Source organism: Pantherophis guttatus, chromosome 2 (genome assembly GCF_059756535.1).
Source record: "Pantherophis guttatus breed Tessera chromosome 2, ASM5975653v1, whole genome shotgun sequence".
NCBI classification, from domain to species: Eukaryota; Metazoa; Chordata; class Lepidosauria; order Squamata; family Colubridae; genus Pantherophis; species Pantherophis guttatus.
Window position 1 is genome coordinate 94,415,705 of NC_142064.1, and position 16,814 is coordinate 94,432,518.

Here is a 16,814-nt window from a genome sequence, read left to right on the forward strand (position 1 = left end):
TAGAAGCCTAATTTGAGTTTCTCCGAGGCTGTACAAAAGCGCAGCCCACCGGCGATTCACACACACACAGCTCAATCGCCGATAAAAGGCTGCGCTCTAGTCTTCTTTGCAATAACGGGCGTCGATGCAACAACCCGTGCAACGGATTCAAAACTCGGCCGCTTTTCTACGCCTCACGTTGCCCGGCTCTCCGCACATCTCTTCTTAACCCCCCAATTTATCCGATAGCGAACTTAAGACAACCCTCGTAAAACAACTCCCCACCCCACCCCCTCCGCACCAGCCTGTGGATTTCGCGCTACTGCCTGCACCGATGTAACTCCTAACCAACCGAGAGGCTCGTTAAAAAGCGGGGAGGGCTGCCAGGGCAGCGAAGCAGATCGGAAAGCCGGAGGGGGAGGAGGGGAAGACGAAGTACGGAAAAGCGGCGTTGGATTCCGCGGCAGCCCACAAGTAGATTTTTTTTTTTCCCCGACTGGGAATAAGAATGATTCACTCAATACGAATGAAAGAAAAGTGACGCTTCCCTCGCTCACCCGCCCCCCCCCACCCTTCCTCCTCCTCCTCCTCCGGTTTATCCTCCTGCGTTTTAAAGCCACCTCTTGCCAGTCACCCTTTGGCACGGCTGCCGCGCCGAGATCCTCCCGACTAAGCTAACCGTGGCGCCTCCTTCCTTTTGGCCTGAAGGATTTCGAGCGGGTGAGAAGTGGAAGTTCATTCTTCAAGAACTGGGGAGAAAAAGAGAGGAGGAGGTTGTGGATGGCGGGGGGTGGGGGGGGGCGATCATCGCTGCTGCGCGGGAAGGACACGCCTTCCTTCCTTGCCGTCTGCCCTCCGATGAGTTGATTTGATCCGGCTTCGGAGCGTTTTGCTGAGCGTCGCCACCACCGCCTCTCCGCCTCCCCATCCCTACCCCCGCGCGTCCAGGTTGACACACCGTCCCGCTAGGAATGGACGGCGGGAGCTGTGCCACGCGCGTCTCCGGAGGAGGCTGCCTCGGAAGAGGGCTGGCTCGCCCATACCGTCGGACCTGTTTTTTTCCTCCACCCCGCGGCGGCTAGATCTCCCGCCCTCCTGCTACCCAAGCGAGGTGCTCGATGCCCCTCTTTTGCCTCGAACTTGCTGCCATCAATAATTCATCGGCTCCCAGCAGTAGCGGCGGCGGCGAGCAAGAAAGCAGCAGCGGCAGCGGCAGCAGCTTCAATAAGAGAGAGCGGGAGGCAGCAGGGCGGGGAGGAAAAAGCTGGTGCGTGAGCCGTGCTTGCCGGCTGCCTGCAGAGAGGAGGCGGCGGTGACAGCGGCGGCCGCTGTGGCGGTAGCAGCCAGAGCAACGGCGGCACCGGCGGCGGCGCATTCGGAACTCTCCCTTCTCGCCACCGCCGTCCCCAGCATTATGTTCCCGCAACGCGCGGCGGCCGCCTCCCCGGCAAGGGCCGCCGACGCCGAGGAGGACACGGGAGGATGAGGACAGAAGGGAGGCGAAGGAGGAGGAGGAGGAGGAGGAGGCGCAGGCGGAGGGAGGCGGAGGAGGCGAGGCAGGGAGGAGGAGGAGGAGGCGCAGGCGGCGGAGGAGACGCGGAGGATGAAGTGGAGTGTCCGGGGAGCCTGCGCCGCGCTCTCCAGCTGCCTCCTGCTCGCCTGCGCGCTGAGCGCCGCCGCCGTGGGCCTCAAGTGCTTTTCGCTGGGCTCCGAACTCAAGGGGGAGCCGTTCCGCCTCGGCACAGCGGCCGGCGCCTTCTACTCGGGGCTCCTGCTGGCCGCCGGGCTCTCGCTCTTGGGCTCCGCGCTCTTCTGCTGCCGCCCGCCGGACGAAGAAGGGGCCGGCGGAGCGCACCGCCAAGGGCACGCGGCGAGCGAAGGCGCGGTGGTGCCGGTCGCCGGAGACGCTCAGCCCCAGTCCCAGCCGCTGCCCAAGGCGCCCCCCGGCGGGCGACAGAACTTCCTCCTGCTGGGGGTCCTGGTTTTCATGCTGGGGGTGCTGAGCGCCTTCGCCGGGGCCGTCATCGACGGCGATACGGTGTCGCTGGTGGAGAAGAAGTACTCGCACTACTGCCTCCTACAGGTTGGAGGAGGAGGAGGGTCGTCGGCTCGGGCGCGGCCCGCGGGGGGCCCCGACGGCGCGGGGACGACGCTGTTGCTGCGCTGCCAGAAGCTGCGGGACTATCAGCGCGGCTTGGTCATCTCCACCATCTTCAACGCCCTCGAGTGCCTGCTGGGGCTGCTCAACCTGCTCTTGGTCAAGAACTACAAAGCGGCGCAGCAGCGGGGCCTGCGCCGACGGCGGCGCTGCCGACAGGAGCAGCGCCTGGCGGGCGGCCGTCGGAGGCGACGGAGGGGGGCCGGCGGCGGGGGAACTGGCGGCGGAGGCCCGGGCGGCTCTGGTGGCGGCCGACGGCCTCAGCGCCAAAGCCAAGGCTCGATCTTCTCCAGCGAGGACCCGGATCTGTCCCCGGGGGGCGATTGCGCCTTCCAGGCCGTCTCCTACATCAACGTCGGCGTCTTCCACGTCTTCGACGAGGCCGGGGTGGAGGTACACTGTGGCGGCCACCCTTCCATCGAGTTGCCTGGGTATTCGCCCATGGACCCCGAGCTCAATGCCTCCTACCCCTACTGCTACCCGCTGCCCAATGAGCAGCCTCCTGCCTATGAAGACATCTATCCCAGGGACCTCTGTGCCAACCGCGTGTAGGCCCCGGCCAGGCCCATTTGGAGACCGTCCGCCCTGCCCGTCAGCCTGCTGGACTGAGAGGGGCAGAAGGTGAACTTGGGGCGAAGGGGGCAAAGCACAGAGGTTTAATGGGCAGGACCAGTAGCACAAGGTGAGGCCAACCCCCCACTCTTTGCCAGGACTCTTAACCCAGAAGCTGCCAAAAAAAAAAAAAAAACCACCCCAAGGTAGAACCCCAATAAATGCCTAGAAATGAGACCAGGCTGGTGTGTAGTGTTGGTCCTGCTTTTGGTGGCAAGTGGTAACCTGTTGATCCAAACAGCTTTGCCTTCCTTTTTTTTTTTTCTTTCTGAAGAATCAGGCATATTTTTCTCTTCACCTCTGATTGGGGAAGTCTTGAACAGAGTTTTAGAAAGTTGCCAGTGTTTTGCAACCTGTTGGAGTTTTCTCCAATATATCCTGTCAAGATTTCTCTCTTTCTCTGCTACGGTACTTTTGGTTCTAAAAGAAAAAGTGGGGGAAAAACATAGCTACCTGTTAAAGGGTTCAGTAAAGTGCATTTTCACTGATAAAGATAATTGGGGCAATCTCGGGATGATGCTTTTAATATCTTTTTAATTTTTACCCTTACCGTCTTTTATCTCTTCAGTATTGATCAAATGGTGAACGTTTTAGGGTTGGTTCTCACAGTTTCTCTCATTTGGCTTGGATTGAAATCGCCAAACGGTTCAGCCTGCCTGGCTTCCTCACCCTTCCCCGCATCAAATGAATCTTCATGATAACCTCAGCTTTAAAAGTGCAAAAGAGTTTTAAGTTCAGAGAACCAGCCAGCAAGAGAGAGAGAAAAAAAGCACGCATGAATCTTTCAAAGTGATATTTCAGAGAGCTGAAAGGAATTTTGAACAAAGCCTCTTAAGTTTACAATATTCCTGGGAGATGTTATGTTCAGTTTAAATCTTAGTGAGAGTTAAAACCATAGTCGGTCTTGTAAGATGCACATAAATCTGCACTTTCAAAAGAAGAAAAAAAAATCAACAGCAACATTTTTGTACACTAATGTGCCTGCTTTTTGTTGATAATTTCTTACTGTAAGAGCTTTCAAAAAGTCTATAGTGAAATGTTTGGTAAAGTCATTGCAATGTAAAATTAAGAAAACCAATTCCTTAACTAAAACAGAAATGCTGTATGGAATTGAAGAAAGTCCGGATATCTCATACATTCCTTTTGTAAACTGATTCATGTTTTTAATGCAAAGCAGGGTTTATATTTATTTTACTTTTATTTTAAAGGTTTAACTCTACTTTCTAAAGGTACAGCCAGTCACTCTTACAAGTAGTTTATTTATAGCGTTACCAACTGGTCAGTTTGAGAAACTTGAAGATTGCACATACACACACACAATACACAGATGTCAGGCAGCCTTTATTGATGGTTAGTTTTCAGTGCAGTTGCTCAAACTCATTTGAAATGTATTTTAGAAATCATATGTCCATTTAAATGGAAAAGACTCAACAGGTGAAGGCTGAAAATAGTAATACTTAAAAAGAAAAACCTTTTCATCTAGTTTCCTTTAATTGTTGAACCAAAAAGCCCCACTATATCTGAAATCATATCTCTCTTTGTTTCTTTTTATTCTTCATTTAATAAGTGCCGAGGGCTTCAAATTTATTTGGAAAAAATAGTGCTGTAGGATGGGAATATGTCCTTCCTTCCCTCCTCCCTTCCCTCTTTCCCTCTTTCCTTCTTCCTTTTATCCCTTCTTGATCTTACCCTGGAATTGGTAGGCAGTTTTATTGGGGGGGATTATTATTATTTTGCCCTATATGTGAATTAAAATCAGATGGAGAAAATTTTAGAGAAATTTGAGAGGAAGTGGTAGAATATGCACACCGCATCATATTCCAATCAAATTCTGATCCCATCTCAAATTATATACTTGTTTTTAAATAGAAGAAACATTGTGAGATCTGATCAAAGATTGCCTGCGTTATGTATACTTTACTGTTGGGAAATTAAATTCCAGTAGAATACCGGCATAAAAATTTATTCTATACAAGAATTAAAGAAAGGTACTTATATCCATCTTATTCACCCAGTATACGAAACTCATTTAGAAGTTCAGCTGTTCATTAATGTCCTTAAATCAAGGATCTTTTTTTCCTTATATTATTTTGTAAACTGCTATGTATAGGAACTGTATAAATGATAGTAAGAATTCATATTGGAACCTGTTATGGAATGCACACATTACCAATAGGGAACATTAAAGGGACAATAATTTTGTCCTGTTTTTGCAATGTACAGATTATTTTTTTAATTAAGGAGCTGAACAAAATAAATGTTTAGCCTTAAATTAAAAAAATCAACCTAACAGCAGTGAAATCTCTCTGCAGTATTTTGTTATCTGAAATTGTTTTAACTTGCACACTTTATATAACTTAAAATGCAGAATGCCTTAGAACACTTAAAACAAATTTAAACCTATATCTTAAAAAATATTAAAATCTTTATCTAGATAGCTGAATCAAGAGCATTTAGTCTACTTTGCTAAATAATTACAAATTTTTAGAGGACTGTAGCTATTATTAAATAAGATTATCCTCCTTTGCAGAGAATAAGCACAACACTCACTTAAGTATAAGATCTACTTGAAATTAGTACACATCATTTTATATATATATAAAAGATATATAAATATATATATATATATATATATATATATATATCTTTTTCTAAATCATTATGAATTCTGCCTTGAGTTCAGACTTTGAGCCCCATCTGCAAGGAATGTCTCTGGCTCATAGCTCATGAAATGAACATAAATTATGGAACAGAATGGCAATATTGTAGCACGTCTCCCATTCATTTCATTTGGTCTTTCAGAAAAGATGTTTTTAGTGAATTACACCCCTAGAGCATTTACTCAGGAAGGACTTTGAGTGTGTGTGTATATGGCCAAGAAGAAAATGGTGCCAAGGCTAAATTTTCAAAAGTAAAACCTCAATTCACAACCCCCGCCCCACTTTTTAACTCAAACTAATCTACAATACTGTATTTATGGTTCAGTAGAATGAGATACAGTCTAGACAACACTGCATAAATAAAATTGTTCCTGGGCTGTACCATTTTAGATTGTAGGTAGGAACCACAGTGCATACTTCATTGATGTGTTGATATATCTTCCTCAAAACTCCTGTGCATACTAAATATAATGCTGGAGAAACGAATTTCATCTAGGCTTTCCTTTGTTGTGCTGATTTTCTATATACAAATAGAGAATTTTTCTTTTGGCGCTTTGGGGCACTATTCAAGTAGATATCCTTCCAATAACCCAAGAACAGTTTAGTTTAGGATGAGATGATCAGAATCTGAATGTTATTTAATTGCTAGAAATGTTTGAGTGCTCATAGGTAGGTAAAGATAGAGCTAGGTATAGTACCTACCTATAGGTAGTTAAAAACAGGCAATTCAGTTGTTACAAACTCTTAGGGCTTTCCTAGCAAGGTTGGGAAGCAACCCTTTGTCCAGTCTAGCAATGACTTTTCATAGTTTTGCAGGCTTCCCAAAATCCTTTTTTTTCCCGCTGGTATTTCAAACTTATGTGATCAAAATAAGATGAAAAACAGAAGAGAAAAAGGAGAACTTCAAAACAGGCCTTGTCAGCAGAACATAAGGAAATAAGGTTGTTCTTGCACCATATCCTAGCTCATTCGAACTCATGCTGCAGAAGAATGGTTAGGACACGGATCTCAAAAGTTTTGACCGATGGGAATCTGAGAGGCTGTTTTGAGGACTTCGATCAACTGGCTGCGTTGGAGTGGTGATGAATCGCAGGACACTATTTACCAAACTAGTGTCTCCTACTATTTTTTTTTTCCTAAATGTCTCTGTGGTTTATCTGGGGGCCTAGAGGTAGAATGGAGATACATCTTGCATTTGAGGATGGTGCTTTGCGGCATGCTAGCTTTCTTTTCATTTCCCCCCCCCCCCCGTTCAGTTTGTTTTCTGGTAGAAACATAGGAAGGCATGATGGGAACCAAGGAATATGTCACTCTGTTGGAGATAGTGGCTAATTATATGCCAAGTGAAATGGCACAATCCAGGCAGATGCTTAGCAATTCATGTCATATTTATGAAAACTAAATCCAAACTTCATAGAAAAGTGTTGAGTAAGTATGAGCTCTAGGGACCTATTAAGCAAGCTTTGAAAAATCCACTCCAATTTTTTTCAATGATACATAAAAGAGAGCTTATTTTAGATCAAACGTAGGCTTGAAATATAGTGCCTTAGGTAAAATTGATTAGAAGCCCATTGTTTTAATGAAGTTTTGGATCTTTTGACTTGGAGGTTCTGGAGAACTTATTCAAAGTCAGAAAAGTTTTCCCAGAAATTTAAGAATGGTACATTAGGAATATTGGTCTTAGCCCCATTGTTGTTTCTGTTCTCATAGGTTTTGAGTTTTAGTTAAAAGCTACCCAATCTGGTTGACAGTGAAATATTTGTGCATAGCAGCATGAGCAAAAATGTCTCTAAACATTTGGAATGGGAGAGAAAAGTAATTGTTGTGTGCCTATCATCTTAGTTTATTGTTTGAACTAAATTTTGATACAACAAAAGCAGCAAAATTTTCTCATATTTAGATAATGAAGGAATGAATGGAGAGCAGGTTTGATTTAGGAATGATATAAGCCTAATATAGATCCAAATGCAATGGAAATACTTTTTTAAAAAAGTTTATTAAATGGTGATGCCGTTCTTCTCTAATTTTGGTAGAGAATGAAGGATAATTTAGTTTACAACAGACTTGTCCATGTTTCTCTTTGTAGTTTGCACAATGCATATAGAGCATTTGCTGGAAGTTAATGATGCTCTCGAGAAGAAACTGCCAAACCCAGATGTTTGATTAGTCTTAGTTTTAGCATTAGCATTAGGCTTGTTTGGTTAGCTTGAATAAGAATGACCTTTCTCAAATGCTACCCAAGGAAGAATAGGGGATACAGTCTTCCCCAGTAGCCTATTTTATGGTATCAAATATCCCTATATTATTTCTAGAGAGACAGTTTGGTGTAGCGGTTAATGCATCAGGCTAGAAACTGGGAGACTCTGAGTTCTAGTTCTGCCCTGGACACAAAGCCAGCTGGATGACCTTGGGCTAGTCACTTTTTCTCAGCCTCAGTAATGAAGCAGTGGCAAACCACTTCAGAAAAAGGCAACCTCCACAGAAAGCAAAATTTCCTATTATTTCCTGCGCTTAATATATATGTATGTATGTATGTATGTATGTGTATGTATGTATGTTTATGTAAGTTTTCATGGGTATATATGTGTGTACAGTTAATATCTCGGGTTTCTTCCCGTGTAATTGTAAACATATCCTTAAAAGGGTAGTAGCTACTACCCTTTTAAGGATATGTTTACAATTACATGGGAAGAAACCCGAGATATTAACTGTACACACATACATACATACATACATACATACATACATACATACATATATACACACACATATATATACACACACGTACATATACATATACTCTCCCTCTCTCTCCTCCCTCCCTCCCTCTCTCTCTCTCTCTCTCTCTCTCTCTCTCTCTCTCTGTATACATACATACATACATACATACATACATACATACATACATACACAAACACACATATTTTTGTTTTCTATAACCTACCTTCCCCCCTGCCCTGCCGCCATTTTTTTTCTTTGTGTTCTTTGCTTTGGATCAATTGTTAACTTTAGCTTATTACAAGCAAGTATTGCAAAGCATGTCACGCATCCAACCCTTGCCCTCAATCTTATAGCAAAATTTCAGATGGCAGGTTGGAAAAAACCCATAGACCTGAACAAATGATACTAGACGTAATTCCTTCACTTGTGGAATAACAAAAAAATAAGGTTTGTCAAACTTTCTGTAGACTAAATTCAATATTATGGCTCATAATTTGCACAGATTTATTTCATGCCGTTTGTTTCCATTTTTATCTAATGCTATATTTGCAAATGTATGCAGTATTTGTTTGAGGAGAGTTCAATAAATAATCTTAAGAACCCTATATTTTATAAACAACTCTCTATTAAAGATCTTGATGGGTTCTGTTTATTGTTTGGGACCTAGCCATTATAATTCCAAGTGTCCCAGGCTGAAGCTACTTACACTCATTCCTTCACTAGAGTAAGTGATAAATCACATATATAATCTACTGAGACATTTCTTTTACCAAATGAAAAATGAAGAGAAGCTGATCATAAGCATTCCTCAATAGCATATTCTGGTGTCGATTGTCAATTTTAACACCAGAGCAAAGTTGATTCCCTTCAGAAACATTAAAATCTCATAGTACTGCATGTCCTTTGTGCATAAAGACTCCTTTTGTGTATAAAGACTCCATTTATTACTGAAATTTCAGTTCACAGAAGAAAGACAGGAATGCCATGTATGTGTTTTAAATTTGCTGAACTGCACAGCTTTCTTTGAACATATTAGGAGCAATTCTGCAAATTTTAAATATAACCCCTACCCACCAAAGCTACAAAAATAGGGTTTTTAAAATATAGATAAAAGCAGATTTTCCCTTTTAGTCATACAGTTAAATAAAAACTAGCCATATAATAAAAGAAACCATGCCTCCGTTTCCTTTAAATTTTGTCAGAACCTTCTATAGGCTGGCTACGTTAGGGATCAGATTTAATCATTTTAAAATTCCAAAGATCCATACTCAGGGAAAAAAGATGGGTAGTCTAGAAATCTAGAGATATTCTAAAGTATTAAAGTAAGTTTCAGCACTGAAGTTCCTAGAGATTCCTCATCTTCATAGCACTTTGTTCTCTTGCTGACATTTATTTAAATTTATTTTGGAATTACTGACAAATCATGGACTTAAATTTTCAAGTAGGCAATTTGTTCAGCCTTTACTTGTACCAAAATGATTGGAACCACATCACTCAGTTGCCATAGTAAAAAAAAAAGATTAATTACAACTCTTATCAAATCCTTAATGGTAAAATATAAAAGTCCCAATGCAGGATGGTAGAAACACATTTGGAGTTGTCGCTGGTGCACATTGGAAACCACTGAATTTAAAATAGTGGTTGAGATGCATGAAAAGCTACAATAACATCTATGCTTTAGCCGTTTGTGTTAGAATTGGGGCTATTTATCACAATCACAATGTATTTGATGACAAGAGCAGCAAGCAAAGAAACTGTTAAGTTCTGTCATTGTTGCTATAGTCATTGTAGTCACATGTCAATAGATAAAAGCCTTGGAGGGCAATCCAAATTACGGACATGAAAAGTTAGAGCAAATGACCAAAATTTGATAACATTTGTGCTCATGGGGCAGCAAACAAATTTAATAAATAATAATAACAACAACAATAATGATAATCTGTACATCAGTATCCACACTTCCTCCAAGGCCATCAAAATGAAATGGTAGTGTGTGTACGAACACAAAGCAACTTTCAAAATAGCTGTTTTAATCATTCTAAGAGAGGTTCTTCGTTTGAACTAATGTGCAAATCTTTAAGACGCTTTGTACAGCCCTAATAAACACTAATAATGTCTACATGTTGCACATTCATTGTTATAAAAACCAGCAGGGTTTGTATGTAGAAGAACAAGAAATGCTGAATAAGGAGTTCTAGACACTACATATTCCTAATTACTTGCATTTCCTTTTATTAGCAGGAGAGAAGTTTTGAGCTAAGGTAGGGACTGAGTCTGCGAAGTCCTGTAGGTTTGTTGCAAATATGCATGTCTTTCATTTCAGCTGTTCACTTCATGCATTTAATGCAGCAGGCTCTACCCATGCCTAACCATTAGCTTGACCATACAGAAAAGAAATTGTTATTTAAGGTATTATAGCTTAATTATTTCAGTCATATTAGGCATCATGATTGCTTTTCTAAGCTGACTGTTAGTCATTTATCAAAAGCTGCATACATTTTCATGTGGACAGATGTAATAAAGAAAATAGAGGGGGTAACAGTTATATCCCTGAATGACTTGTCCAATTTAAGAAATAAAAACGAGGCACAAATGTGATCAGCGCTTGTGGAGAGATGTATTTAATCATTTCTCAATGAGATATTTATGAATGCAAGGAGAGATGGTTCCGAAATATTAAAACATCTGTTAGTCATTTTTTTTAGCAGCTTTTGGAAATCAACACTGTTCATTAAGCAATAATGTTAGTATATGTGAAAACATTCTGTGATTAAACTGAAAATAGACTAATGTCAGATTGCTGGAGAAAGAGGAAAAGAGATAAAATGTTATTATGGGGACAGTCAAGTATCTTAAAATAACCATGTTTACTTGTAAGGGAAACTTATGTAAATGATTCTTTTATCCAAGTAACCATTTAAGATCACACTCTTAAACCAGTGAGCACTTCCAGTTAAGTGTACGTAATTTGGCAGCCTTAATGTGCATTTCATGGCTGAGTGACACAATCATGTTTTCTAAGTGATGGTAACTGCAACTGTAGTGTAAAACAATTGATCTGTGACAGTCATCAAAAATTTCTAACTATCATAACAGTGGGTTCATCTGGTGATCTGAATTTCCCCATCTTTACCAATTGTGTCCAAAGACACAAATTTTGGGACACAGTCTTTGTATATCTCTAGACAATTTGGCACTTTTTCCCAGTCAAATATATTAATGGCTGCACTAACCAGATGTTCTTACTATAATTATTAGGCCTTTTAATTTGATTAAAGAGACCTCAGATGATTAATTGTATAAGTTTTAATTAAAGCTGCAGAAATGTTCCTCTGCAGAGCCCAATTTCACTTTGCAGCGGTATATTTGTGAATCTTAGCCACGAGTCCATCCTAGAAGAGATGTTTTTCCCATATGATTGTGTGTATGTACATGCATATACAGTAGGTATATATATAATCTGAGATAGGAGAATGATTCATCTAAAATGCCCATATTTAATTTACATTCAAAGTATTTCCAAAAGAATCATACGATGGATTAATAAGGAGTTCCCCTTAATCAGTCTGATATACTCACTGGCTAAATATTGCAGCCCTAATAATTTTACTGCTCATTCTGCAACCATCTGCAATAAAAGGGAGTAAGTGTGTGTGTGTTTAGTGTGTGTGTGTTTGTTTGTTCCTATGCTCAGGACTTATGTGTATTCCATAACACTTTGGCCACAGCATCCATCGTTGTAAGGCAAACATATACATCTTTGTACCTTAATTCAAAGTGATGGTATTCCGCAAATGCATGTAGAATCCACGCTTTGTAATAAAAATAAAACCAAATTATGTATGTGCTGACTGGAATGTAGATCGTAATGCAGTTGGAGAGAACCCTTAGCAAATTCTTCAAAGCTGGGTTGATAGGCATTCATTAACCTGCATCGTTCATTGCCCATCCTTGCAATCAACAAATATAAAATAAATTAGGTGTTCTGAGGAGATATAGCTACTTAGCTGAACTGGTTCAAGTGCATGATTCTCAGAAGTTACCTTGATGAAGAATTTAGATTTTTGATATCGAATGCCTATGGAGATTCTCAGTTATCCAGGTCAAGGTTGCCCCAAAAGTGCTTTTTCAAAAGGCAACTGGACTTTCTTTTCTTTTTTTGTGTCTTGAAGATGTTTTGCTTCTCAGCGAAGAAGCTTCTTCAGTTCTGAAGAACAGAGGGGGAGGAATATGACACCACCTGTTTCTTGTTTACAATTACAGTCCTTTCAGCCGTTCCAAGAAGGTTCCACACTCATTTGCAATATTGAGGTGACCCTGAGAGCATAAGATAAACCTCCAAGTGGCCTCAATGACTCTCAGAAAGAGTGTTATCGACCAGATGACTGCAAGGAGTAGAAATCCTTCCATTCTCCACCTTTCAGTAAGAACTGAAGAAGCTTCTTGGATGAGAAGCAAAACGTTGTCAAAGAAAAACAAAGAAAATCCAGTTGCCTTTTGAAAAAGCACCTTTGGTATTGAATGTACGTATTGTCCCTACTATAGACATAAAACAGAAGGCCCATTAAGTAATACATGGTGTCTTTCAGATGTAAACCAAATCATTTCATATTGGGAAGGCTGATCCAACACAGATATACTGTATACCTATGTTGACAATACTGGCACCCCTCAGCATCGTTGTGCCAAATCTTGTATGCTTTACCATACCTGTGCAAACTGAATCTGATATCTGTAAAGTAACAAAATACTGTGTTTGGACAGCTTTTACCTCTATTACATTACTGCCTACCAAAAAAAAAAAAAAAGGTGAAAATAACCTGAGGTAAAAGATGTTGTTTTCAGGGCAAAGCTAAACATCCTTGGTAGACATCATAATTTTCATTATAATCAACCAGGAAACAAGAAACTTTCTTTTTTTTTTCTTTTTTAATGTTGTGATTGGAAAATACCACCAGCCTGCTAGCAATTCTAATTTTTCACACATTTTCACATTTGGGTCTCAGCTTGGTACTTTTTTTGCATTTTAATTCTAAAAGTTAATATATTCCTTTTTAAAATTGCATCCTAAATGCCAGACAAAATCTATTAATAAAGCTAGCATAAAATTCTTACATTTCAGAGCAGAGGACTTCAGAATTATCAGAGGGTCTTCTGCAATTGGCATAGCACATAGGCTTCAAATATACAGGGATCAAAAGAGCTGAGGTGGGGTTTGCAAAGGAATAAAGTGTTGCTTGCAAAATTTGAGAAATATTTGATATAGAAAAGAAAAGAAAATCAGAACTCAGTGGACACATAGAACAATTGAGGAGGATGAAAGCTCTTTGGATCCCACCAAACATTATTTAATCACTAGAAAAGGTTTCCTTTAAAAAAAAATGGGATAAAGAGAACCTTTCTGCATTTCAATTTACATGTATAGATATATAGATATAAAACCTTTTCTTCGTTTTGCCATTCAACTGGGAGATTGATCCGGAGAAGTGTCATTCATCCATATTGTAATTTTAGGATCAATAAAACATTTTAAAGCTTGGCAATATCCAATGAAAGTTCTTGCTTTTCTTCGTTACTCCTCATTTTGCAAAGTGAAGGTACTTGTGTCATGTAAGGGAATGGAACACTGTTTTTGTACTGCAAATTGGTGAAGTAGAATTCTGAAGGCACGTCAAGGCATTCTATACAAAAGCACTATTAACATTTCCAGTAATAACCAGCAAAATGTTTTAGGAAAGTGTGAAAATGAAATCTCCACAGATAATCATGAAAAAAACTTGCTCGGGGCATCTAGAAATGGTTACCTAATATCATTTTTGCAACGCATTCTCATACATTGTCTTACACAAACGTATTCTAGCACATTATTCATGTTCACAATGCCATTCATAACCTGTATTGTGTATCCCAATCATTCATACGTTTCCTCTTGTTCATGGGGTCATGGTCTCATACACACACAGCTGGTCTCATTTCTCCCTTTTTGACTACTGAGTTAGATTTGTTCCTTTCCCTGCCATTTTTCCAATACCTAGGTTTTATTGAAGGAAAGCATTGATTTTTAAATTGTAAGCCATTGGGCTAAGTTGGAAATACACCTTAACAAACTGAACTAGTAGTTCACCTGTTAAAAAATCATATTTAACATGAAAATTGCCATGAAAATGACTGATGACTCAATAGCTTTCTTTTTAAGGGATGCCAGGTTCCTATTTCCCTTTCTAAACAAGTATCAGTAAAAGGTGTGGAAACTTTTGATTAAGGGAGAAGATCAAAATAATGAATAGAGAAAGAATTAAAGGTCTTCCAGTCACATTCTCCAACACTGTTTACTATTTTTCATCTGTGTTTTTTTTTCAAGTAGCCTCGGTTTTGGAGGCAAATTTAGAATTATTACCCATTATAGCAAATATATAAGTCCCTGTCTGTGTATAGGTACAGTCCTCCTGTGCCTTGGATCGTTGCCTTAGAATATATAAAGTCTGTTCCCTCTTCACTTGCTTGATTGAAAGCAGAGACTGGATGGAGAGAGGCATGATAGCATCCCATTTCTTGCAATGTCCTGTGGCAGAGCTTGGAGGGGAAATGGAGGCAAGTGTTAAGTTCCATTGGGTACTCATGTACCTCTAGGCTTGGTACCTAATGAGAAGCAACATTGATTTTGATACCTATTTAGGGTCTCAAGCACCATAGTCTTGGCCTATTAAGGTGGATTTGAATATATGAGATAGGAGGATTTTTCTAAAGTATATTAAGCAGCCAGTGCTCTAGTGTTAAATGCATGCCTCAGAGTAGGGGGCTGTAAATTGAAATGGATTTTTATATTAAACAAGCTTAGGATCCCAGGAAGGTAATTACATTAATTTATCTCATATAAAATATAATTAAGCTTGCATTTAATTGAAAGTTGCTGAGCTCATATATGCTGGTGGGGGGGGGGTTTGGCACAAGAATAATTGATGCCAATTTATTTGGAGTGGAGGTTCACCATACTGTGGTTCTTGTTGCTAGTGAGCACTCTCATAGTACATTCATAAACCTATATTGAAAAATGGAAGAATTTTTTTTTTTTTACTATTCACAGAACTATATGAAGTTTGATGGCAGAAGCCAGGTTTGTTCATTCTTTCCACTGCCGTATTCATGGACTGAATCATTGCTGAAATCTCTTTTACTTTTCACACAGCACCAATTCTACTTCCCTATATGTCCAACTCATTTTAGAGCCAGCCCTTGATCATCTTCACTCTTGCAGATTCAAAACACTGAGAGAATACAGAGACCTGCCTGAGCTAATCCATGGTCACTCCAGCTGACCCATAAAAATGCAAAAACTGTCCTTCGATCAATGTTTTTATAAGTTCTTGGATAGCAAAATATTTCCTCATTTTCGAAGTAACAGTAACAGAAGTAACTTCCTGCCAAATGTCTGTCTGTCTGTGTCCCCATTCTTGTTCTTATGAGAAGTTTGGGGGAGATATGCCACAGAGAGTCCTTTGAGATTAATCTCCTATCATCAATCCTGATAGCATCTAGAGTCCTTTGCTGCATTTTAAAACTGAGGGCTACTCGGTTGGGGTTGCAAAGATTAGGATGGCCGCTAGGTGGAAGCCAAAGGATGCTGAAATCTTAACAGCTGGAATTGGTGATGATAAATATATCCTTGAGACCCCAGGGGAAAAGAGGAAAACAGTTAAATCCCATTTGTGTGGGTGGCAACTATAACAAAGCTGGTCTTTCCCACTTCTGAGAACACAATTCTCAAAGGTCTTCAGCTTTCAGTTTTAAACAGCTTAGAGAACAGAAAAAGGGAATTCGGCTCTCCAAACAATTAATGACACGCAATCAGATCCAGAATTATCTTCAAATTGGTTCAAAGTCATCTGAGGATGAGGCCTAATATTAGACAACAAAGCTTCAAGCTGCAGAACTCTAATGTCTGCCGACGAACATATGTATAACTTGTACCATCTGTCAGTTCACTTCATCGTGAAATATGTTATTCTTTTTACCCATGGCAGATCACGTTCTCCATCCGGATATAATTACACCATTTTACTATCAGTGAATGCTGTTGTGATATCAGCAGGTTTGGTTCTCTTTGCTGCAGAAAGTTGTGAGAGGAAAATGATTTTTAAGACCCGATGTGTCTGGAGCCCTCCTGTGAACACATCTGGAGAATGCTAGGTTGGGAAGGCCAGGAAAGATCTATTGCATAGATGCCAACATCCCTTAAATTATTATTTTTGAAAATAACAAAATAAATGCATGCTGGGAAACCAAATACTGCAGGGAAAAAGTTTGGCAAAGCTTTGGAAAGGATTTTGCAGAGCATGTTAACCTAAGCAAAAGACCCTTCCCCAAAGTGTTAAAACAGATACGCTGCAAAAAACCAAGGCAGCTGCTTTTTCAGTGGCCCCTAGTTGCGTGTGCGTGTGAGAGCATGTATAGACAAGACTTCTGCTGGGTCTGCTAGTGAAATAAGCCACTGTGTATGCAAACATTCATGTCCAGCCAAAGACCCTTTCCTTAGCAACTTCAGTGCTATAAAAGAGGGATACTTCACTTGTGTAAATTTTAAATTTTGTGAAGCACCCTTTTCAGAGACTCGGGGATCATCTATGATTGGGGAACAACCCTTGTTTAACTGATATATTTCCAAACCAAAACAGGTCCTGAATTAA

The 16,814-nt window shown here is 40.7% G+C and overlaps 1 protein-coding gene across 1 annotated transcript; it reads left to right on the forward strand.

Moving 5' to 3' along the window:
• Positions 1–162: 162 nt before the first annotated feature.
• Positions 163–13,675, forward strand: TMEM271 (transmembrane protein 271). The gene has a single exon (XM_087886422.1). It carries the CDS (start codon positions 1,583–1,585, stop codon positions 2,687–2,689), a length of 1,107 nt encoding a protein of 368 aa, XP_087742548.1. The 5' UTR covers positions 163–1,582; the 3' UTR covers positions 2,690–13,675.
• Positions 13,676–16,814: the final 3,139 nt, after the last annotated feature.